This window comes from Serinus canaria, chromosome Z (assembly GCF_022539315.1).
Source record: "Serinus canaria isolate serCan28SL12 chromosome Z, serCan2020, whole genome shotgun sequence".
NCBI classification, from domain to species: Eukaryota; Metazoa; Chordata; class Aves; order Passeriformes; family Fringillidae; genus Serinus; species Serinus canaria.
Genome location: NC_066343.1, coordinates 55189304 through 55216020, shown reverse-complemented (window position 1 = coordinate 55216020; position 26717 = coordinate 55189304). Strand labels below are relative to the sequence as shown.

Genomic DNA, 26717 nt, shown 5'->3' with positions numbered 1-26717 from the left:
GTGGTAGAGGGAACTTCTGAATGTTTCTGCATATGTAGTAGAAACCAAGAATTGTAAGTAATATTAGATTGCTTTGTGCTGCTGCAGAGAATAAAGCGGCTATTAATCTGTCTGCAATGTTATATATTTCTACTTATCAATTGATGATGCAGCTCAATTAAGTGAAATATCTCTTCATATTGACGAGCACGTTTGGTCTTCAGTATTTAATGTGTTGATTAGTTACTCGCCTGAGCAATCCTTGCAAAGGGTGAAGCTGAAGTCTAGTATGCTATCAAATGTTGCCAAAATGCCAAAAATGCCAGGCATGTAAGTTACTGTGGATGATCCTGGAGACATGCCTGGAGCTACCTCATAGGATGTCTTTTCTCAAGCTGCTGTCAAAAAAAAGTGCTGCTATCCTCTTTTGTGTTGCATTATGTGTAATATATCCTAACATGAAACTAGATCGATGTAGAGATGGAAACAATTATGTCATATTCTGTCATTACTTTCCCAGCAAAAGGAAGTTACAAAAAATCTTATGCCTTTACCACAATAGGCAGAATCTGAAGCTATTCAGAGCTTTCAAGGGGCTGCAGAGTTAATTTTTAATTGATATTATAATTTGCTCAAGTGACTTTGCTCTCAGGTACCTTTAATCTTTATACTGTATGATAAGACAGCACTGTTCATAATTCATAGAAATATAAGAGCATTTTCTTGAAATCTGAAATGTAAGAGTTACGTATTGTAATAACAAACAAAGTATTGAAAACAAACATAGTCTTCTGCTTTTCAAAGACATTAAGTATAATGCAACTGGCATTTAGTTAGAAAGGGCATAATTTTCATTCCTTTTGGTATGCACCAAGAGAAGAGTTGAGTTGTGCTAATTAAAAAGAGAAATATTTGACCAGTCCATGTAAACACAAAGTCTTACTGCATGATAAAACTTTCTGTCAAAACAGTCAAACTTCTTAGGATAACTATCTGCTATTTGAACAGCCTTCTACTAGACTACTTACAGCGTCAGCAACTGAGAACCTTTCCTTAGTTTGGCACTTAGTATTCTCTCTGGGGAAAACATCAGAATGGAGGCAGACGTGGGTTGAATTGCTCAGATATGTTGAAGTAGATGCTAATTAATACACTCTACCCATTTTCTGAATATTGATGTCTTGACTTTCACCATGTTAATCAATGTCCCTGTTGTACTGGAAGGGGAATCCAAAAGCTTCCCACTTTGTGGGCGGGGTTTTGTTAGTTTGTGAGGGTTTTTAAAGTAGTGTCAGTAGAAAAAAAACCAAACAAAACAACAAACCAAACCAAACAAAACAGCAGAAAGACCCCTGAAATTACACTGGTTTGGAATAACTTTGTTAACATTACTTTTTAAAATGCTAATTTTCTAATAGTTAAGTCACACAAAGGAAGGGATTGGAATGTGTTTGGTAAAAAGGAACTGATCAAACATGACTGCTTTTTAAGTCCTGCTCTCAGGTGCACATAGTTGGTGCACTCAGAGCCATGCCAAACAGTGTTATCTAAACAGAGGACAAATGCATACCCTTCCAGGATAAACATACATTTACACATAGACTGTGGGGACAATGATTTCAATCTAATTTAGACCTGTCTGACACAGTTTGCTCACACTCAAAGGTAACAGCAGTGCAATGGCTTTATGCCAAATGAGTGTGTTACATGACACAGGGGCATGAAGTGTAAGAGACACTGCTCTGCCATCCTGCAACCAGGCACCACGCCAGCTAATGCTGTGGGAAGAGACTGACTTCAGTTGGAAGTTCATTGACCTGCTGTGATTTAATGCACAAGAATCTTGTCTTATTCTTCACAGCGCCCTGCATGCTACAATTTAGCAATTTCGAGAAGACATTTACAGGTGACCACAGTATTGTGAATAATCTGCATTTAATTAGCATTAATGATTTTCATATCCAGTTGGAATACAGCTTCAGATTATCACCAAAGTCAAACTAACCAGAGCTTGGGGATCAATAAGCTGTTGTATCTGTTCCACCTTTTCCACAGGTTTTATTTGTGCCGAAGCATAAGGAAAGCTGCTGTCATGTGTTGATACTATTTTCTAGTACAAAATATCACAACTGTTTCTAAACAGGTTTTTGTATTAAGATTAACTAAGCTTCGTGTTCTAGTCAAACTTCATTTTTGATCAAATGAGCTGTGGGGTTTTTAATTGTCCATTTCAATTTGTCAATACATGGCATACAGCTATCTTTAAAAATAAATCTAAATAGAATCTAAGCACCTAGCCCTACAGGCATACAGCATTACTCTTCAACACTGAACATGCTGGAGAAAAAGTTTGACAAAACTATTGCCAGGAAATGGTTTGGTCCTCTTAGAAGTTTTTAGTATTTGCCACTTCTCATGTGAACTCTTCAACACAAATGTTAATATAACATACTTTAGAATATAGCAAATGTTTCGGATCCAGTATTAATAACTAGGGTAAAGTTAAGTCTCGCATCAACATTTTTTTATCATTGTTGCCTTAAGAATGGTCTGCAGTTCTACTCTGTGCACTATTCACTACCTATGACACTCATATCCGAAGAAATTATTTTGCTAGATTCTATTTACTTACAGCATTTTGTAGCTCAAACATCACTATTGTTCCACAGTCAAGCAGAGATCCTCAATGCATTTTCAGAGCTGATTTAGAGAAACAGGAAACTAAAAACCAAACCCAAATATCCTTTCTGATAAGGCAGGGCATGAATACTAGATGAGAATCTTATTTGGTTAACAGGATTTATTATATATTATGAAAACTTATCATTCTATGCAAAACTGATGTCCATTTTAAATGTTCAGTGACTTACTCAGGTGGGCAAGGCTCAGTGTTGCAGGCTCTTTGGTTTTCTGGAGGTTTACTGTCAGGGTCACAGTAATTGTTTTGTACAATGGAGCTGTCATCCAGCCTTTTACACACCACCTCTTGTTTCTGGACACCTTGGGATGAAATGAGAGATCAATAATTAGTCATACTTGCTCTTCTAATTTTTGATTATAATAATATTTCACCTACTGATTATTAATTCTACTATCCCACTTTATTTGGCCAAAGTCTACAGCAGTGAGAATTTAAATTGACTAAATGCCCCTAGCCACAATAATTTTTTCATTGTCCTTCAATTTTAGGCTATCCCACTCAGAGAGGAATTTAAGATTCTGTTGTTTTCTAAAAAAAAAAAAAAAAAAAAGAAAGAAAGAATATATTTGTAGATTTACTAGAAGTTTGGTTTTATTTGTATATTGAACAAAATCCATTCTCTGTCTGCCATCCTCTCCTAGTAAAGACATTTAAATTTCCAGAGAAAATATCACCAAATAGAATGTGGTCACCACACTTCAATGCAGAATTATTGTTTATGTACTCTGGTTTAAAACAAACTAGCAATACTGGGAAACAGTGTTGCATCTTCATATATTATCCTACAATTTTTAAAATAAATTTATTCTTATTATTTATTTTATTATATTATTTTCAATAAAAATAATAAAACAATAATTCATTATGAAAGAGGCAGTTTGTCTCTGTGAACACTCATTTTGCCTGGCACTTTCAATTCCTCTTTCATTGTTAACCATCAACAGGGTAATTTGGAATTGATCATTATTGCCAAACATGGTATATCACTGCCAAGGCAACATTATAAGGTAGTTTATTAAGCATATTTTCTGAGGGTTTTTTTTTTTTAAAGCAGTAAAGAATCACTGATATGATGACAGTATATTGTTGCAATACACACTGCCTTCCTCCTCTCCCAAAAACATGCTGTAAGTTGGTTACTAGAATTTTAAAAATGTGTATTTGCAATCCACATTCATTTTTCATTGAACATGCATAGTTATAAAACTGAAATAATGGCATTATTTGTACTTTAAAGCTTTAAAAAGTCTTGTACCTTTCTTTAAAAGAGAAGCAATTATTTAATTATTTAATCTCCATTTAATTATTATCATTTCCAAAATGTGAAATGATTATAATTAAATGGAGATTAAAACCTCCTGGCTTCAAATATCTGCTAACTTTACAGCCATCTCTTCATTTAAGACATTCATAGAATCATAGAATGACTTGGTTGCAAGAGACCTTAAAGATCACAGAGTTCCAAAACCCAGGCTGTGGGCAGGGACCCTTCCACATAACCAGGTTGCTCGAAGATCCATCCAGCATGGCCTTGAACACTACCAGGACTGGGCATCCGCTTCACTGGACAACTTGTTCTGTGCCTCACCAACCTCACAGTAAAGAATTTCCTAATAGCTAATCTAAACCTGCTTTCTTTCCACATTTGAAGCCATTCCCACTTGTCCTGTCACTAAATGCTCTTTTAAAGTCCCTCTCCATCTTTTTTGTAGGCTCAATTTGAATGCCTGCAATTTGGTCACATTTAAGCTGTCTCTTTTTTAGGATGAGCAAAACCAACTCTCTCAGCCTTCCCTTGCAGGAGGAAATAATATCCTCCTTTGGCTCTTGAAAAATATGTGAAAATTTAAATATATGAGAAGCTGTGACAAGATTCACCTTGAATACTAGAATCAATGCAAAAACTGCCAACAGAAAACAATAATTCAAATCAGACCTGACAGTCTAAGTAGGAATATTTCTAGCAGTTTTCTGCTCACATTTCACGACAATAAGAAATAGTATTTAACAGGCCTAGATGAACAACAATGCCAGTAATGTGGCACTGCTGGCTGATATACAATTTATGTTGAGTTCTGACTAATCATTTATCTTTTCTATCACAAGTTGCCTTAATTCTCTTGGGTGACTAGGCTGAATGTGGACTTCAAAATTATATTTTCCTCAAATATATTTGGTTCAAAATAATTTATACACACTTCAGAATTAAGCATTGTAATAATGCATGCCATTCTCACAAACGTACTTATCAGATAGCATTGATATTAATGTTGTATTTTTACTGCATTTCCTACTGGCATCAGACACATTTCCTTCTCAAATTTGGCTAAAAATCAGCACTCTTAACAAATATATTTTTAAGGAATTCTGTAATAGGAAAATATTCTAAACTTCTATGATTATAAAGTATCCCTCAGCTTTAAAAAAAAATTTGCATGTTATTAACTGAACATTGTTCAGGTAGCATATCCCCTGTAAGAAAGTACTCACCCTATCCACCTACAGTGAAGAATCTTTAATTGATGCCAGGAGATATATTAATCCATTTTTTAAAAGTTCTGCAGCATCTTGTCACACAGTATATAAAAGTTACATCATTGCTGTCTAATTTTAATACTATTTATTAAAAATCTCAGATTAAAAAACACAGATAATAACTTTTAAAACAAGAAAAATAAATGGAAAATCTAGAAGTGCTGTTTTTATCCAGACAATAGATACAACTTTGTTATGCCCCATACTGAAAAATTATTTTTAAATTATGAACTCTTCCCTGAGTATTTGGTCTCTTTTAAAAGTAATCTAAAAAGCACAGATAAATATGTTCATTTAAATACTGGGGGGAATAATTACAAGCAGTTAGACAGAAACATTCTACTTTCAAATCTACAGATTTTTAGTTTATAATAAAAAATATAAAATGTCCTCATGACTGGTCAGTACAATCCTAAAAACAAAACTCCAGTGGTTTAGTGACCATAATCTCCTGAGAACTGAGATGTTTTGCAGATTTCAATTCACAAATAGTCTGCATGACTTTCAGCAGCCAAATTTTAAATTACATGGAGCACATTTTATTCTTGAATTAAAATTGCAGGCATGTAAATGCTGTATCTATTTTTAAAAGCAATCCCAAAAATTGTGGCTTGTGATTGCAACAGTTAATTATAAAGATGCCAGTACCAATACATAGCGAAACTTGCATCTCTAAAACTAGTGCATGCTGGTTAACCCAGACATACTTTCTGAGCTCACTCATCAGATCACAAGATGTTCGTCTCAGAGCCAAACTTATATTTTCTTTGATGAGGAAAAGTATGTTTTATTTGCCTAAAGATAGTTTCATAATTCATCTGAGGGCATAAAAGAAAAACATAGTAGGCATCACTCTAGATGGGTTATGAGCAGCAAAGAAAACTGAACAGCAATCAATTTTACTTATGATAGTAATAGCATGCTGACTATTTATTAAGAAACCTATGAATATCTAAAATATTTAATCTGTCTGGAGATGAACTCTAATAGAATGAATGAAATCCAAACCAATTCTTAGGACTACTGACAAATTCCAGATAATGAATGCTGTCATTTGTTGCCACAATTAAACATGAAAGGAATTAACAGGGAGTAGGCAGTAGAGTTATTTTTAAAAGCATAAAATATAAAAAATGTAAAGAAATACTTAGTTCCCTTGCTGGATTTTTAAAACAATACCACCAGAAGTTCACTGCCTTATTAAGAAGGCTTGTGGATCTGAACAGGGTAATATACTTTCTCTTGGGAAGTTACAAGACATAAGGAAGGACATGTCTGAGAGTTAATAAACTATAATTCTGCGATCTACAAGTGATATATGCCCTTTCCTTTCGCTTTCCAGAATTTCCATTGTATTGTTTCAGTTCCTATTTCTACATATCTTATTTTTCGCTTTCTCTATGTTTCTCATTAAATAATATTCAGGTCCTTAAAGAAAATCTTCAGGTTTTTTTTTTTTCTGATTTCCCTGTGTTCTTTCCCACTCCTCTCTCTATAGATAACTTAGCATTGTTACTGCACATTGCAGTATTCTCTAGCATTGCTTTCATATTGTCTTGTCCAAGTCTGACACTGGCTATAAAGACCTACCTATATGAGATAATAACAAACTTTTCTTCTGAAAACCCTTACCTCAGAATAGAAGAGTTTTTACTGTACTTGAAGGAAAAAGGGGAATTAATATGAAGGATACATGTAGATCAGCTTTACATTATGATGTAATGTGTGTATGTATGTGTGTATATATATATATATATATATATAATGTATATTATATATATCCTTTTTTCCCAGAAAAAAAGAACTAGCTGAGACACTATAAATTTATGTTGTTAGGGAAAATTTTTCAATACAGAAAATATAGGTTCTAGTGTACAAAAACGAGAGCTGAAATTCTGGATCCCCAAGCCTAAGAAAAACACTGATATTAAAAATCAGTGAAATTATATTCTCATCCTATATATGACCATAGGAATCCCACATAAATAAGACCTGTCTCTCATCAGACATGCTTTTTTTTATCTATCTGATAAATCTGAAGATCCTCTTTTAAGGAAAAAAAAAAGAAAATATCAAAATAGATCTCAAGACTCTGGAGATTTGGTTCCTTCTTGATTCCCTTTACAGTGAGCATCAAGGTCAGTGGCAGAAAAACTATGTGTACCTTTCTCCTTTAACACTACAAGTGACACTACAAAATACATAGTTTACAATCTCTCATAGAATAGGTCAGGTTGGAAGGGACCACAGTGGGTCATCTGGCTCAAATTCCCTGCTCAAGCAGAGTCATCATTGAGCACATGGCACAGGACTGTGTCTAAAGACTTCTTGAATATCTTCAGTGAGGGAGGATCTACAACCTCTCTGGGCAACCTGCTCCAGTGCATGGTCACCTGCACTGTAAAGAAGTTCTTCCTCATGTCCAGGCAGAACTTCCTGGGCATCAGTTATTGCCTCTTGTTCCATTGATTGGTACCACTGAGAAGAGCCTGGATCCAACCTTTGTCAGCATCCTCCAGGAGCTCCTTGTCTCTGTTGTCCTGAGGAGCCCAGAACTGGGCACAGCACTCCAGGTGAGGTCTCAGCAGGGCTGAGTACAGGGGCAGGATCACCTCCCTCCACCTGCTGGCAATGCTCTTCCTAATGCCTCCCAGGGTACCACTGGCCTCCCTGGCCATCAGGACACGCTGTTGGCTCATGGAAAGCTTCTTGTCCACCAGGACCCCCAGGTCCTTCTCCACGGAGCTGCTCCCCAGCAGGTCAGCCCCAGCCTGTGCTGGTGCCTGGGGCTGTTCCTCCCCAGGTGCAGGGCCCTGCACTGGCCCTTGCTGAATTTCAGATGGTTCTTTGTCCATCTCTCCAACCTGCTGAGGTCCTTCTGAAGGGCTGCATGGCACTCCAGGGTATTTTCCACTGCTACCAGCTCTGTTCCCTCAATGAACTTGCTGAGGAGGCATCTGCCCTTCAAGCTGTTGATGAAATAGCTAAATAAAACTGGGCCCAGTAATGAACCTTGGGTGACACCACCAGTGCCAGGCCTCTAACTAGACCCTCTGCCACTGATTATGACCCTCATCAGCTGTTCATCAAGTCCACACCTTCTGATTTTGCCTATGTGAAAGGGTATTGAATGCCTTGTTGAAGTTGAGGCAAACACCCACTGCTCATCCATTGTAGAAGGCAATCAAACACATGATCTCCTTTAGTGAACTCATGCTGACTACTCCTGATCACCTTCTTGTCTTCCATATGGACAGAGATGGCCTCCAGAATGAGGTCTATCACCTTCACAGGGATTCTGGCCCATTGTTCCCTCAGTCCTATTTCTTGCCCATTTTGAAAACTGGGGTGACATTTCCTTTCTTCCAGTCCTCAGCACCTCTCCTCAACTTCATGATATTTCAAAGATGATCATGAGCAGCCTTGTTATGGTGTGCACCAGCTCTTTCATCACTCATGGATCCATTACATCAGGGCCCATGGACTTCAGTAGGTCTGTCTAGTTGTTTCAGACAAAATCCTCCTTCCCTAAGAAAGTGTCTTCCTCCCAACATTCCTTCACTCCGGTCTCCTCAGTCAGGGATCTCTGAGGCCTGGTCTTGCCAATGAAGACTGATACAAAGGCACTCAGGAACTCTGCCTTCTCATCTTCCCCTTCTGCCAGGGTCCTGACTCCATTTAATAATGAGTCCATATTATCTTTTTTATTTTCTTTTGTTATTGATGTATTTGAAAATATCCTTTTTATTATGCTTGACATCCTTAGCCAAGTTTAAGTCTAGCTGGGCACTGGCCTTTATAGTCTCATTTGCATTTACTCTGACCACCTCTCTATATTCATTCCAGGTGGCCTGACCCTGCTTCCATCTCCTGTGTATTTCCTGCTTATACTTGAGTAATGACAGTAGCCTTCATTCATCCATCCACAGAGATCTCTTTCCCCATTGGCCCAATTTCTTTCTCATTGTGGTGCATTGCTGGAGTGAGTGATCCTTGAATATCAATCCACCCTTCTGGACTCCTATTTTCCACCTGTTCCCATGGGATTCTTCCAAAAAGATCCCTAATGAGGGTAAAGTTAGCTCTCCTGAAGACCATGTTTATAATCTTTCTTGCTGTCCCACTACCTCTTACTTCAATACAGAATTCTACAAACTCATGGTCACTACAGCCAAGGCTGCCTCTCATACAAGACTTTCTTCCACATTTTAGAGCCAATCTAAACATGTAACTGTTTCTTTCATGAACTCTAACTTACCTCCTATATCATTCTATTGAGAGTACAAGGGGACAGCAGGTATAATGTCTACTGTGAAGTGCCCATTGATTTCAGGTGTCTGGGTGAGTTTTCATTTGAGATGATGAAATTCCTTTAATGCTTCAGAGGTCAGAAATTCCAGAGAGCTATACATACAATATTGAACTCATAATAAGCAAGTAGGAGTGTAATATATGCTTTGAGTTGCTCAATACCATGAGAGAGGAGGCAGGAATGGAATCCAGAGATCTGGCACTGTATTAAACTGTCATAAACAGAAAACTTTTCTTCTCCTTCCTATGATTCCACTTACTAAAGTCAAGACAGGCTTTAGAGGTCCTGTTTCAAAAGTTAAAGCATTTTTTATTCTTCTGAGGTGACTATTCAGCACAGCCAAGATGAACATAATATAGAAGTCCAATGGAAAAGACAGCATGTTACTATTCAGTCAAACGTTGTAGGTTTCTCCCAGCTTGCTCTTAGCTCATTCCTTGATTCCTGACTGCTCTAGTCACCAAGATAAGGCATACTAGCGGGTCTAGGAAGAGGTGAATGCAGTGGATTGCTCTTAAAACACTATGAAGAAGAAAAAATCAGACACTTCTGCAATATAAAGTACTCCAAAACTATTTAAACTTTGCACTGCCACAATGTCTTTATGCTCTGCTTCATGACATTCAACACATATGCTCAAGTTCACTTTGGTTACTACATCAAGTAATACCCATGTTTTAAGAGTCAGTAAGCAATCAAGACATGCTTAAGTCATTAAGCAATGCAAATACAGATAAACTGATTTAGAAAGGGCTAGACTTAAGCAGTGCACAGTGAACATAAGGCAGCCTGTTAATATGATCCCTGGTCAAGTCTCTGCTTAATGGAATATTTACATTAGCTAAATTTTCCAGTTAAAGTCTCTGTCTCTTCAACCTTTGTCTCCTTTTCTTTTCCTGACTCAGCTCCTCTTTATAATTGTGTCTTTTTTTGGCATATGGTGAAATGCATTTCATAAACTGACAGAAATAGCAGGAGCAGGTTCTCTCATGGAGAAAGTAGACACATGTTTAAACATGAATTATAGCTACAATGAAATATATGTTTATGAGTAGAGTTCTCTGTGAAAATAAATGACCATAATATATCCTTTTATTAAAACGAAAGAGAGGAGAGAAAATGCCTGATTCAGCCACCATAAGTTACCAAAGAAAATCTCTCCTCCACCAGCTCTGAGTTTAAATTAACAAATATATGCCACTTTAAGAGATTCACAAATCTTCCCTTGAAATCTAATTAATTACATCCTAATTTTTCAATCTCAACAAGTGCCTGCTCCTTCAGAGCCAATTACTTTTTCCACTGTATTTTGTCAAATGTGTGAAATGACAATGACCTTCATGACAGGATATTTATGGCTAAAATATTGTCTCTACCTAAATCAATGGGAGTTTTCCCAGGACTTCAGAAAGATCATTAGCACATTACCATCTCAAAAAATAGGATCTGAAAATACCTTTAAGGTTCTGATAATTGGAACTTACTTTCTCTATAAGCTAGACACTACTCTTCTCCATACTTCTCCTTTAATTTATTTTTTTCACTGCCACACTTACCATTACTAAAATTGTATTTAAAAATCAATCTGTCACCCAGTAATCCAATAAACTAATAATAAAAATATCTGAGAAAGTTAGCATCCTTTATTTTGTTTCAAGACTTTCTCTAGTGGCACAGAAAATAATTTATGATATTCTTTGTGTATTATGTATGGCTAGACTGTATTTAAACTGCAGAAAACTAGTAAAAGCCAAAGCAGCTTCCAGCAGAAAGGTGAGGCATGATGAATACCTCCCAAGGACAGAAAAAACAAGGAAGCAAGAAGTATTCGGTCCAAAGGTTCTTTAAAAAATTATGGTGTCTTCTTTTTGCTAAGGGCTGTCCACGATGCTGTAGAAACTGAAATTCTGAGATGCATTTAAAGCACTCTCCCATATCTTCTGGAACAGAGGTGTGTTGGGGAGATGATTCATTCAGTCTCCAGAGAGAAGAAAGGTACTGTTCACACAGCACTTCTACTCACCAGTTCTTGCAGCAGCAATGGTGTTGGCTTTGAAGGAAGCCAACTGTCCTGCTCTCCCAGCCAGAGGTAAAGAATTGCATTGGTGGCCACTAGAGGGAGGATTAGGAATATAGTAAGTTGTCGGCAAAAGCCACCCATGATGAACCACATGGGACAACCTACAAATCCCCCACTGCTGCCCAAGGGCAACAATTCTCAGATACTGCTACGGGCTGGCAAGTAAAATCCAATTGTTATCAGCTTCTACAGAGGAGCTGCTAGTGTGCATCCTAAGCTTTGGTGGCTGGAGGATAGGAGGGCTGACTAGGATTGTGTGAAGGACACTGACAAACACACAAAGACATATCTCTATATTTACAGATGCCTATTTTGCCTTCTCACTTTTAATCTCCTTACTTAAAACTTCTGATGTCCTTTATCAACAAAGCTTCTGGGAAAAACAAACATACCATGTTCAAGAGAGTCTCAGAAGTATCAGCAGAGAAAGACACTGTGCCAAGACATGCTGTATTTAACAAAAAGAGCTGAACATATTAAAGGTACTTGAAAACGACAAAATCCGCTGTCATTAAAATATCTGTGATTAAAAGATCTGAGGCATACCTGAAAGAAATGTTTTCAATTAGTCACCTAGATAATTATACAGTCAAGTGTATCTTGCAATTCAGTTTACCCTGTAGCTTGACTGACTGGTGTCTTACCTCCTGCACAAGTGGCAGAACATTCTGACCAAGGCAGATGATTCCATGCAAAGCCAACCTCATTGTCTCCACTGCCAGTGCGAGAGATCGGAACATTGAATTTATATTTTATCCCCAAATTCTGTTCCTGCAGCAGAATCTGTAGTTGAAAACAACTGGTTATACCATTAAAGGAGGTAAGCAGAGGGCAAACACAATGACATTTATTTATTGGAATGCGTTATGTTCTGCTGAACGGGAAGAAAGTAATAAAGAAAGTCACAGCAGCTCTTTTTAGATATTCCCCAAAATAATCTGTATCAGCTTTTAAAACATTTACAAAAGAAAATTATTATTGTCCTAGGTGAGGTTTATCCAGTTTCTTTCTCCCTTAACACAACTTTATTATTTCTGTCCGTTTCTCATTCCTGACAAAATTTCATAATTATGCTAGTTTCAAAAGTTTTATAAATTTTGCTAGTTTTCATAAAGTTAATGTCTTCATGGAAATTAACTTAAGAGATGAATAATTATGGGAGGTCAAAGTTGGAAAAGCATACTACTGTAGAAACATGCAGCAGTTCTAACTTAAGTCTTGTGAGGAGTATAGTCCACATAGTCTTGAAACTATCTCTTCCCTTGTTAGCATTTCTAGTGACTACAGTAGAGTACATTACTTCTAGTAATAACAGTAAAACAAACAGACTGTTGCTGAGGCTATTGTTTTCCCCTAATGCAACAGCCAACAGCTTAAGTTGTGATTGGTGGAAACACACCAGTGATTCCTTTAAAAGAATAACAAAACTCTCACTGCAGACAACATCGACAAAAGTGCAACAATCACCGAGAGTTTTTGTCTAGCTTCACTCTTGAAATGCACTTCTACAGATTACCTGCCCAATGCTAGCCTTTGACTGTCAATCAAACTTTTTTTTCATTGCAAAGAGCACAAAATCAAGTTGGATGCAGCAATCTGACCCACCCTTGAGCTTTTCATGCATTTCTACTTTCTCTTACATTTTGCAGAGGAACATCTGCCTATCTCCACATGGCAAAAGAGCAGAGAACTTTCAGAAAGAAAGTCAGTGACACAGACTCAATGAAAGAAGGCACTATGATTGTCTAACTTATTCTGTATGGACTGCCTAGCTTATGCACAGCTACAGAAGAAAAAAATATTATTCAAGTGTTTGAAAATGCTGCCTAAAATGTGGGTATCCATGTAACAATTATTATCTAAAAAATTATCCTATCTGGCTCAAGCAATCACCGAACTGCAAATTTCCCAGAATACACTGGGAAAATATCAACTTGTTCTCATACACCTCCTCAACAAAGCAGTGAAACAGCAGGCTCACCATTGCCTGTTGCCAGAGATGGCATCAGGATCCTAGTCATATCTTCTGTTACATTCTCATGCTCAGTATAATCTTTTGAGAGCAATGTATGTCACAGCGACATGCTTTAACATGGGTCATACCATTACACTCATTCTGTGGTAAGGCATAAAAAGGTCACGCTCAGGCCAGGCTTAAAACTACAGAAATGCACAGAACTGTCAGGGACTGTGAAGTGTCAGCAGTATGCACAGATATGATACACTGAACATCAATTTTCACTACCGTTACCGTGAACCACATTTAAAGAGATGTGGTTTATTTTCTCTGAGTTTTCCTGGTGCTCTTCTGACTTTATCCCCATTTCATCAATGTTTGCCAGTCAGTTTTGAAATGTAAGAAACCTGTGTTAAAACACTCATACAAAGTCCCAGCTAAACAAGTAGTATACTGTTGGTATACTCAACGTATTTTAATTTCATTCATGGCATTGTCCTTTCTCTGAACACAAATACATATTACAAATTTCAGAAATATATTTTTTGTAATTTTACCATGACTATGAGGTTTTCTGAAGTAGGGCCTAGTGCTTCCAAAGATTCTGGTTCATCTGTTGGCCTCTTGTAATGGAAAGCTGTTCCAGCAACATCAAACTTTCTTGGCCAGTCAATAGTCCAGGCACCATTAATATAGTAGTCATCCTCTTCAGATTTTAAAGCTTAAAAAAAAATACAAGCCACCTAAAAATTGGAAGCAGCATTTATAATGGAGAAGCCACTGTAAATTAATCTACTTATCTGCTAGAAGTATGTGAGCTTCATTTCTATAGCACTGTTTTTCAAGCTATATAAAGCTTTTCCTTCAGCCCTGGTGAAAATATCCCTCATGTAATTCAACCATTTTGCCTCTGCAATAATCTTCAATGTGCAGATTATTTTGCAGGTTTCAACATGCAGATGCTGCATGAAATGAACCAGAATGCCTCATGCAACTTGAACTATGACATGAGAAACATGTACATCTGAAATGCATAATCTATTATCAACCTCATCTTTACATTAAGAGGCTGGGGCATGGAACAGATATCACAGACAATGTGCAGAGGAAAAAAAAAAGAAGGAACATTGAGTCTGACATATGGTACCAGTCAGCTGTTGTTTTGTTGCCTATGTCGACTAGTTCTTTTTTGCCCTATTAAAGCACAAGCACAAGATATTTATACTAGAAACTGAAATATTAGCTACTTAATCTGATAAAATATTTTATCCTTCTTAATTTACAGCCTTGAAACATGACAGTACTGTAGACAAAATAGAAATTTCATAGCTAATCTACCATTAGGATGGGCAAGCACATTTTATTCAGGGATTTGAATTTGATATTTTATTTATAATACTACATTAGGTTCCTAAATATGAAATTGACATTGTATCTTAAAGTGAATATTCAGGTAATTAAATATTGACTTCTTGATTTAAGGCGAAGATTACCAAGTTTTCCATATTTTATTTTTTAATTTATTTTAAATAGATCATGTTTTTAAAGGAAAAATGATGGTTGGAGCCCCATAGTCAGAGAGCATGTAATTTTTCATTGAGACAAATAACTGATTTTACTGGATAGGGGAAAACTTCACATCATAATGCAATGGAGTAAGACAACTTCAGTTATCTGACATTTTACTCTCAACTACATGTGTGTGGACAGTTGGGTTTACCTTAACCAGTTAGGGAAAATGCCTCAGAGATGCTTAAGTTGTCTAAAACAGATCAGAGAGCATTCATGTGAGCAGGAGATAGTGAAAGAGGCAGTACTGTTCACCGGTGACAATGACATTCAGCAGAAATCAGTAACCATTTGCATTAGCATCATAAGGTCTGAAAATTAACATATGTATGCTATATATGCTTAAATTAATATACATTCAGAAGCAAAGCAGTTAATTTTTTACCTGCCTGTCAAAGAAAAATGCATTTTCATTCTCTAAATACATTTACCTAATGTCAATTATGCACAGGTGAAGGCCACTGTTGTGAACAGCAGTCCAATTATTACTTGACAATAATTATGCAGTGGCATAATGCTAGTAGTATATGAGACAGAAAGAACAAGTTCATGGTCCTAATAAAATAATTTATGAGGACCTAAAACACAGAAAGCCCACAGAAAATTAGCATAAGAGGAATATAAAGCCAGCTGTCACCCTGGATCAAGCCATTTAAGGGAAGATAACAGCAGTACTAAATATGCAGTTTTTTCTGCAGCTCTGAACACAGACAGTTTTGTTGTTGCTGGGTTATCTGTTGGAGAAATCAGTTAAAATATTGTAGTATTTGTGCAGCTGCAGAAATGGGCTTTTGACCAATTTTGTCACATAACTAAGAGTGATACTGGTGAAAAAATGATCAGCCAGATCAAGGTAAGAGAGGACAGGAACTAGCTGAACTAACTGAATTGCCTAACTGCACTCGAAACTTGAGGTCATGGATTTCAAAGGAACTCCTTTTAAGTTTAAGGAACTCCAGTTTAAGGAACTATGGGATGTTTGCTATGAGTTAGTTTGAAAGTCTTAGTTTGAATACAGGAGCCAGTGTGACAACTACAGAAGAAGAGGGGTTTAGTTTTCCAGCATGGTAGAATCATATATAAAGAATCCCCTTACCAATGTAGTTTTTTGACATTGCCACTTCTCTTATTTCAATGTGCACAGAACCTCTTGGAATTTGAATCACTTCCATATATCCTGTAAAACAAAGATAAATTTTATTTAGGAAGGAAAATGCTCTAAACTTCGTATAAAAATTTTAATGATAGCAAGAACTTAAGTATTCAGGAATTCCTTTTTTCAAGTGTTAATAAAGTATTTTCAACAGTGTATCTTAGGTAATTAAGACATTTAGAAATGTCTTCAGGAACATAGGATAATTCAAGTGGTAGAGGACTTCAGTCAATCATTTAGTCCAACTTCCTGCTACAAGCAGAAATAGCTAAGGGATCAGAGTGAGTTACTTAGAGCTTTATCCTGCTGGGTCATAAAAAACTCCAAAGATGGAAACTGTACAACATTTCTAGGAAATCTGATCCACTGCTAGACTGTCCTCCTGAAGAAATAGCTTTTTCTTCTATTTGGTTAGTCACCTTCCTTCTACCAGTTTATAGCTCCCACTATGTACCCACCAGTGTAGATCCTGGCTCTGTTTTCTCCATGACCTTCTCATGGTATTGGAGGGGTCATACCAGATCTCCATAAACTAGTGGATTCGCCTGGCTGAGCAAGCTGGGCTTCTCTCAACCTCTCCTCACAGAGGGTCAAGCGTTCCAGACCCCCATAATCTTGCTGGATAATCCCCCACTGGACAGAACTAACTGCAGCGCTTCACTCCTTTTTCTGAATTCTGGAGTCCAAAATCTGGCAACACTAAGACTACAAGTTTAATATTTTCTGAGCTAAGTTTTAAAATAAAAGCCTATATAAATTTCCTGAATTCTTAATATTATGAACTTCTGAGATTTTTCTGTATTCTTGCTATTCTAAAATTTAATGCATGACTATCAGATTCTACCATACATAGTAAAATAATACACAACAGTACTCTTAATATACCACCATAACTAAATAATTACAAAAAACTTCACCAACAGACCAAAGCATTCAGTAATTAAACACGTTGTATTCAGGATGAATCCTAACTAATACACAAAACAATAGGAAAACAGAGTCAAAGTGAATGACCAGCAGCAATGCCACTGGGAAAGAAAGCAGCATTGGTATTTGCTCAAGAGCGCTGTAAAAGCATTGTGTGACAGAATGGACACACAGGTACGTACCTCCTCTGGGCAATGAACCATTGAAGAAACCTTCAATAGCTTCACATGTACTCCCATCTCCTCCACAAACACGGCATCTATCTTCCTTAGCATCAGACCCCAAAATATTATCACAACCTACATGCTGAGAACAGATAAGAAGAAATATTTTTAGAGGATGATGGTCATGCACCATTATTTCTAAAGTTTCTTTAAAGTGTTTCTCTCAAGTTTAAGATACTCAGTTCTTATTTTAATCTACCCTATTGTTGATAACCAGTACTTTAAATGGGTTTTCACTTGACAATGAAAGGAGATAAAAAAAGAGAAGAATTTGCATTTTACATTTTGGGTTGTTATCAAATCTTGATTAATTAGAACCTTGCAATTCTATTGTGACTTCTAAGAAGTGTTTTAACAGTGTTTTGCATATTATAATTATTATACTTATCAATAAATGATTACTGATGTTGTTATTTGATATTACAACAGCTTTGTGCCATCTATATTGCTTTTTTGAAGTCAAGATTTGCTGTGTGATCCTTAAACATTTAGACAGCATAAGTCATACACTATATTTCCACATGCTGCAGGGGAAACTTGTAATTTGTATAGGTATGAATGTAGAGTGTAAATGACTTCACAGTAAGAAAAAATGCAGAATGAAACATAGTAAAAAGCTAAATTGCAAACTCTGTTAGATGAAAATAAAATTAAAATAAATGAAAATAAAGACAGGACTTTTGGAAAAAGAAAAAAGGATGAAACAAGTAGGTTGCAAACAGAATAAAGACCGCAGCTTGCCAATATTTTTCTAGGACTCATACAAAGAAGCAGGTAGCTACTTAACTATCTAGGTGTCTTTGCCTCCTGTCTAGCACTATTATTTGTCATCTTGTAAACAGCTAATACACACATTATAAGAAAAGTTAAAATACATTCAATAACTGACAAAATATTATTATTTTAACTCATTACATTTCGACTTACTGATTCACTAAGACAACAGACACCAAACTGTCTTCGCAGTTCATTCTCAACTTGAGATTCTTGTTATTGGTTTACTAAAACATGGCAAAACTTTTGATCTCACTATGTCATTAAATAAACATACATCTTCCCTCCATTTAGCAAAGCACTTCAGCATTTAGTTAAGCTTTAATTATGTCAGGGTTTTGTTGAAATCAAGTAATTTTTAGAGTCACCAGTACTAGTCAAATATCTAGACCTAAGTAAATAATTAAATGCTTTGCTAAACTGAGGAAGAAGTGGAATGTTAATAACCAAAAAAAAGGCACAGAACACTAATCCTATTGAAATTCTTATAATGCAGTTCTATAGGAATCTTACAACATTATCAGATTTTTAGTAAAAGGCAAATACTTACATCATTATACATTTTTTCCTAGAACCACAGGGCAATAGTGATGAGCTTCTGTTTCAATTATATTAACAGCATGATTTTTTGCAACAGGATGAACTAGTTAAACAGATTAATATGTTCACATTTACCGTTTTTCAGACAGAGTAATGTTCTAACTGAAATGATGGAACAGGCCTTGGAAGAGTGCAAGGAGTCTGTTCATCTCCTATTGTCATTTCCATCAACTCTTCCACAGAAACCATAAAGCAAGAAAAAATATAAAATGGCAGATTCTACTAATGTCTCAGAGAAGTTACTGATATTCAAATTATCTGTCTACTTTATGCAATACCTTTTTAACTTTCTGTCTCAATCTTACACTTTTTTTAACAATTTGACCTGCAAACACTCCCTTTCACATAACATACAAGTACCTTAACTAAATATAGGTAGCAGAAGACACAAGAAAGAAATCTATAAGAACTTTATAAAACATTTGTAACCTTGCATTCTCCATTGATACAAATATCCAGTGAATCAGCATTGCACTGAGTCCCATCTATTACTGCAGGAGCACGTTCAGTGTAAAAATTATACCCTTCAGCCAAGCAGTTTAATGCACATGGTTTAACCCCACCTGGACAACAAAATCAAATGAAAGGGGGAAAAAATTAACACAAACCTTATAAATTTCAGGTTTAGTTAAAAATATTGTACATTAACAGATCTGAAATTTACAATCTCATACTTGACATATACAAGGTTTATACTTTATTTAACTACCCCTTAATGATTTCTCTACTTGACTCTTCTCTTTTGCAATAAGGAGTTGTATGTTATTTCACACAGAAAGATATTACAAGGTTGGCTGGGTCCATAATGATGCCATTATGCTAGTACAATCCTAATGGTTATTTAAACAATTTAAAACAAGGATACCACTTCACTATTTCAAAAGGAAGAATGGCAACAGGATACACTACACACCACATCATCATGACAACTTTTCTTGGGCTTTTAATCTAAAACCATTTAGGCTGTTAAGCTAAAAACTACTGGTGAATCATTTTATTCAAGTCAATAAAGTATAAAAACCACAAGTTATACCCTTCAGCTTTAGAATAGGAAAAAAATATTAAATTTTGATATTATAAATAATGTAATTATTGAAGTAGTCTTTAGAGACTACTACAAATGCTTTTACTTATTTCTCATTTCCTAATATGTTCCTGACTATAGTGAAGGTAAACTTATTGTGAGATTACTTAACACAAAACTCATAATTGTAGCAAAAGAGGCACTTGCAGATCACCTTTGGAATATCTAATTCTAGTACAGGTGTAGGTGGAGAATGGGTCCATATTTTTAAAGTGGAGTTTCCACAATGATGGTGACTCACCTTCAGACCAAAACAAAATCTACTAGAATAATGAAATTTTGCTCTTCAGTAACACTTGCAGCAACTGACAAAAGTATTAGCTTAAAAATCTTAGATCATGCTGTTTTTGTCAAGACATTATATTTACAAATATTACCCTCTATACAAGGTTTATATAATTTCAAAATCTTCACAATTGATAATGGTTTAGCAATGCTAACCATTACCTCCAGTGTAGGGTTTCCAGTTATAATACTTTCCCCGGAAAGGCATATTGTCAAAATCCGCACATTGCTTCTCTCTAAAATCACGAGCCCCTGAAGGACATGGCTAAAAAAATAACACAAAATAGTTAGTTTATTCCAAATATAAACATGAAAGGAAATGCTTAGAAGCTTAGACTGCAAACACAATCATGCAAGTGATTAGAAGGTTTTGTCTTGTAGCTCTGACTCTGAAATTTGCTTTATTACTTTACATCTGAAGTGTCCATTTGCAATCTTAGGCTAGCATGAAATAGCTGAAGTAATTTAAAGAAAAGTAAGTGTTACATAACAGATTCCATAAAACTGGAAAATCAGAATCCTGTCAAACTATGCGTCATAATCCATCAGCTACCTTCTTTAAACACATTTAAAGCAGCTGGAAAAAAAAAATTGGTCAGAGCTGTAGGTTCAATTATACTGTACTAAGCAGCTGTACTGAGACATCTTATAAAGACATCTAGAAAAAAAACTCATTTTATACAGAACTATATCACTCCTGCTTACTTGTAGCCTTGACAAAAGTATTTTTTAAGGCTGAGAAAGAGAACAGATAGTATGTCTGCTCTGATAGCCTGTCAGCCTCTATGTGTCAGAAATAAAAATCTTCATTTAAATTTTCATTGCTTTGCATTAGCAAATACAAAGCCATGAAGTAACTTTTTACTTAGAATTAGAGTAGATTTAAGTAAAATTAATCTTGGAAAGAATTAGAGGAGAAATAGAATGCTTTTCTATTTATAGCATTTCTCATCAGCAGATTCAAAGTAATCTTGAATATACTCTCATCTCATTAAACATTGTTATCAATGTTTAAGTACCTGCTGAAATTGAAAGCTTCATCAGAAAGTATTTAAAACACAGATTAAAATCCTGTTTAAAGTGATAGAAAAAAGGATTTTTTGACAGATATCAGAAGTGTTAATAAACATTACTACTTTATGAGCAAGAGAACAGTCCATTCCATGGCATTTTACTTGTCTTCCTGTATACCTAAGCCAGTTAGCTCTTCCCAGGAATCTGAACTGCATTCAATAAAAGGGACTCTATTAACATGGATGCTAAAAATTTATCCCACAATGTAAATATAAACATAACAATCATGACTCTCATTATACATTGATCAAGATCTCATGATAGCCAGCCCATTGCCATATGATACAGGAGCTTTATTTTGGGGTTTTTTTTGTGCTATTTTGAAGCAATATAAATTAAAACAGTGAACATTAGATTGTATTTATATTTTTAATTTTCTGTATTACTCTATTACCCCCTTCTAATTAAAAACACAATTTTAAATACAATGTATTAGCTGGTAAGAACAGAGTAGTGCAATTACTTTTATTCAAGAATCTTTCAGATTATAACTATATGAATTCAAAATAACTGCATAAATATTTCAAAAATTATTTTCAGGGTGTTTTTAATAGTAAGCCAAACTAAATTTGCCCCTTTGCAACACATCTAAGCAGTGGAAGGATCAGTCCTGACATTCCTCAAAGCTAGAGCCTGAATCTCTTGGGTACTGGTCACTTCACACTCCTTCAGTCCCATTTGCTCAGCTCCTAATCTACACAATGGTATTTTAATTGCACTGAATTCTCCTTACAAGTTAAATCACGGAACCATTTATCTAAATAGTCGTATTAGGACAAATAATAAAATATGAAGATGAGGAAGAAGGACCAAGGTTTTCTTTTTTATACTCTAAAATATATTCTTGCTACCAGGCCTTTGAGATGTAGTCTTGCTGCCAAATTTTCCTATCTTTTTTTTTAGTATCTCACCAATATCTGACAGGAGGTAAAACTAAAGACTATGATCTCAAGAAGTGCATTCAAAACTGTGCTTGACAAACCTGGTTGCATTCTCTAACACATTAACCTTAGTTGTTGTCGGGTGAGTGGTGGACACTGCTTGCCTGGATTGCTCCAAGGCTCTCAGCACTGCTTCCCACAGCCTCTTCCTGCAGAAGCTGCTGTGTTATGGCCTAGACAAGGGGTCCCCAGGGGGGTGGGGACCTGGCTGACCCAGGGCAGTGGTCAATCACTTCTCTTCAAACTGACAGCCTGGCACAAGGGATGTTCCCAGGGGCCCAGCACTGGTTGTTTTTCAGAGTGATCTAGAAGATGGGATCAAGTGTATCCTGGTGCAGTTTTCCAATAATAATAGACTGTGTGAGGGAGCGGATGCTTGCGAAGGGAGAGCCACCTGCAGAAAGACCTGGATGAGCTGGAATAGTGGGCTGATGAGAAGATTGTGAAGTTCAGTGAGGACAAGTGTAAGGTTTTGCACCTGGAAGAGCCAAGTCCTAGTCCAGGAGTGCAGCACAGGCTGGGATCTGCCCAGCTTGGGAGAGCTCTGTGGGAAGGGGCCTGGCGCTCCCGGTGGACTCGGCTCCGTCTGAGGGCCCGGTGTGTTCCTGCAGCACAGAAAGGGAGCAGGGCCTGGGTGGCTGCAGCAAGGGCCTCACCAGCAGAGATAAAATCCTTATCTCTTAGCCTAAACTCTTATCCACCCCACACAGCGCTTGGCAGGCCACACCTGTGGCCCCTGGTGCACCACAGAGTGTGGACAGGCTGGAGAGCCCAGAGGAGGGGCACAAAGGCGATCACAGGGCTGGGAAGCCTGGCACGGGAGGAATGGCTGAGGGAACTGGGGGGTTCAGCCTTAAAAAAGGAAGGCTTGGGGGAGGCCTTGTCCCCATGTTACAGTATTTGAAGGGCAACTACAGAGAGGATGGAGATTTCCTCTTTTACAAGGAGTCACATAGAGGAGATGGAATGTATACAAGTAATTCCTGGCCAGATTCTGATTGAACACAGAATAGAAACTTTTCTCAGTGAGAACTACTGGCCATTGGAATAACTTCCTCAGAATAGTGGTAATTTCCCAGCTAGTGGATACTTTTGAGATTTGGCTGGACAGGGTGCTCAGTCATCTTGTTCAGACCATGTTTTTGCAGAGAAATGTTGGACCAGATAGTCCTTGAGGTCCCTTCCAACCTAAGACTCTTAGGTGAAAATCCTAGGCATAGAAATGCAAAAAGATTACCACAAGGTAAGCCACAAAGTGCATTTACAAAATGTCATCTCTTTGGCACTATCTCTTTGTGTATGTGTTGTTTTCCTAACATAAACATGTAATAACTGCTTTTCTTTACTGGGTAAGATATTTCACTTTTTTCATCCAATTATAGTACATGGATAAGTCTTGTCAGACACACTGCTTGTGTCTCCAAATACTCTTTTATGATACTGCAAATTGTGAGGTAGGACTCCAGCAAGAATACGAGAACTTTAAATCAAGTCTGAAGAAAGTCCTGAGAAGAAGATGTTTTGAGTTTAAAAAGTGTTACAAATTACTAAATCAACACTGACAAAACACCTGTTCATCTTGGAGTTTGGGATCAGGCAGATTTCAGCAACTGAATTTGTTGTTTCCTGTTAATGAAGGTCTATACGACCCCTCAGAGAAGATGAGAAAAGAGCCAGGAGAGTGACAGTTTGAACTCAGGTACTACATTATGTGGCTTCTCACATGAATTAATTTCAGGGAAAAAAAAACTTGAAAATATTAAAATTATGAAAGCAACAAACAATATCTGCGAATGTATGCATCATGAAAGGAACATGCCCCACCCCCCCCCCCAAAAAAGAAACCAACATTCTGTTAAGAGAAAGGACTAAAAAACAATAAACTTTTAAAAGTATGTCTACACAGGTATATTCATAAAACATTTCCAGAATTTGTAAGCAAACCATGTTTTTCATAATATATACAAAAAAGGACACTTTTACAATTTTAGATGTATGTCAAATTAAGATTCACATCCTCATAAATATTTAAAATAAATTAGAGAAATTATGTTTCTTGCCATTCTACTAGAATAGTGTACTTTTTTTTTAAATTAAAAACACTTTGGTTGGAAAAATACATATATTTGTTAGAGATAATGTGGTTGGCGGTAGAAAACAATTTTCTGATGAGTGTGTTCTTTCTACCATCCTTATGCTTCCAGAACTTATTAGCTAATGTTATTTTCTGCTGATCTCAATGTTTCCATTAGCAGATGCCTTTTGAATTAAGAAGTCATATATGGCTTTGGAAGTGCTTGCCGAGAAATAAGTCTAGTAGGAGAGTGTGCACTGCTTCCAAAGGATTAAAATGGTAAAAAAAAATAGACAAGAGAACTAACTCATGTCTGCAGAAAAAGTGAAGTCAAAAAGAGGGCTTTTTTGGGTTAGGAATGGTAGGCACTTTAGGCAGAGCTGTGTTGAGAGTTACATATGGGCAATGAATGTTGATGCTGCAAAAGAAACTTCAACAGAAAAAATGTACAAACAGCACATTATTCATTAAAACAATAACAGATTTCCATGCTCACTTACATTAATCAACATACCATTCTATTAAACTATCAAGGACTAACTACCAAGCACTAAGGACTAATACAAATCTTGAAACAATTGTCTCACTTGTGTCTACTAGTGTCTTTGATTCTTAGTGATGTAGAATCCTAAATACTGATATGAAAAAAATGGACTAGAATTGTCAAAACCATTATGACTGTATATTTACACTTCTGTAAGTACCAAGATATTGACACAGTGGAAAACCCTACCAAAAAACACGTTAAAAATTGGATCACAAACTGTAAGAATGGCATTTTCAAACTGCCTGGCTTGCGTTTGCAATCGGTTGTTGTTCAGACCTAGGCAATAAAATGAAAAGGCCCCTTTCCAATACCTTGTTGAAATTACTGATTGAAATATGAGAATAGGTAGGAAACCAGTACTTCAGAATAGAGTGCTGTAATTTTTAAATATTTCAGTAGATTGTTCCAGTGGTTTGAATGGATGCAAATTGCTACACTCAGGTATGAACAATTGGCAGTGAAAGTACAGCTGAAAAGTGACCTGAATCAAGTTGGACTAAATAAACATTGTCACTACCAAAAGAAAAATTAACAAAATACTAAAATGAATGAACAGAATTCCATCACTAAGGTGACAAACTAAGTTTGAAATTAGAGCTAGCTATCTCTGACAGGCCTCAGCTAGTGCAGTGATTTGTGCACTATGCTTCAAGGTGTATGCTACTGGAATCCCAGCGGATACCAACACAGAGACAATCTGGTGTAAAGAAAACTAAGACCAGGCATGATATTAATCTGCAAACACAGGAAAGGTTCCAATCTAGGGAATAATGCCAGTTATCTTCTTGTTGGGGTTAGGGGGTAAGTAGGGATCTTAAAGGATTGAAAAACATATATAATATTTCATGAAAATTGTACTGACTGTAAGGATATTAAAAATTCCTAATGTTATTTCCTGGACTGGAGGTATTTCAAAACAGGTCAGGTGTCTAACCATCAGTTAAGAATGGTTTTTATTGAGAATTATTTTGTCTTTGCGCCAGGGAATAGCCTGAATGGCCTCCTCAGAGACCTTCTGTATGTTTCTCCTCTGACTCTGTAAAGTTTCCCTCTGTAATAAATAAATAAAGAATAGGGGAGGAAAAAACAACTAAGAATAAAACTGTCTGAAAAGTGAAAATTAGAAATTTAAATATAATAAAATAAATCAAATCATAGCAACATTTCTGTACTGTGTCTAGGTAGATATGGGGTCATTCTTAATAATAAAAAAGCATTAAAAATCGTATATTTGTGAAGGAATGGGATTACAGATTATGTAAACATTTTTATATACTACTTACTGTGGCAGATTGGAGACAAATACATTTGAAATAATAATGCCTGGGCAAACACTTTGCAAGAGTCCTCAGAGTTAAGGAGGAGGGCTGTTGTGTGCCGTGTTTTTAAATAAATCTTAGAATGTGTACAAACTGAAACAGTGCTAATGTAAAAAGATCATTATTTGAAAAGGATTAATAGAATAGTCTAGATAACAATTTGCCTCATATCAGTCCCAAATAAAAAGAAAAGTTGGCAGATACTTGATTGATACAGGTTTAAAAGAAAGATAAATAATAATCCAAATCAGCACTTTATATAAGTTTTATCAACTAAAACTTATTACAATTCCTGGTTAAATTAAAAGAATAAGGAAACATATCTAGATTTGGTAAGTCACTTAGCATAGTAGTAGACATCGTGGAAACTGTTGTAATAGTTCAATAAGCAATTTACTAAATATTGACTGACAGATTTCAGTAAGCAGTCATCATGTGGTTGCAAAATTTGAAAGCGGATTTCCTATCAGCCATAAGAATTAGAAAGACACCTGATGAAACTCAATATTTTCATTTGTGAACTACAACTACAAAAATATTTCTTGTTTATGAAATATTCCAATTACAAAAAGACCACCTGAT

General features: G+C 36.2%; 1 protein-coding gene across 1 annotated transcript in view; it reads right to left on the bottom strand.

The window, feature by feature from the left end:
- The window catches only part of ADAMTS6 (ADAM metallopeptidase with thrombospondin type 1 motif 6), a 146515-nt gene that overhangs the window by 14472 nt on the left and 105326 nt on the right, over window positions 1-26717 (bottom strand). The window contains exons 15-21 of the mRNA XM_018923209.3: window positions 20343-20445; window positions 19241-19374; window positions 17396-17519; window positions 16230-16310; window positions 14122-14285; window positions 12252-12390; window positions 2850-2979 (exon numbers count right to left, since the gene is read on the bottom strand). Of these exons, the coding sequence (XP_018778754.2) occupies window positions 2850-2979; window positions 12252-12390; window positions 14122-14285; window positions 16230-16310; window positions 17396-17519; window positions 19241-19374; window positions 20343-20445 (875 nt within the window). The remainder of the gene's footprint in view (window positions 1-2849; window positions 2980-12251; window positions 12391-14121; window positions 14286-16229; window positions 16311-17395; window positions 17520-19240; window positions 19375-20342; window positions 20446-26717) is intronic.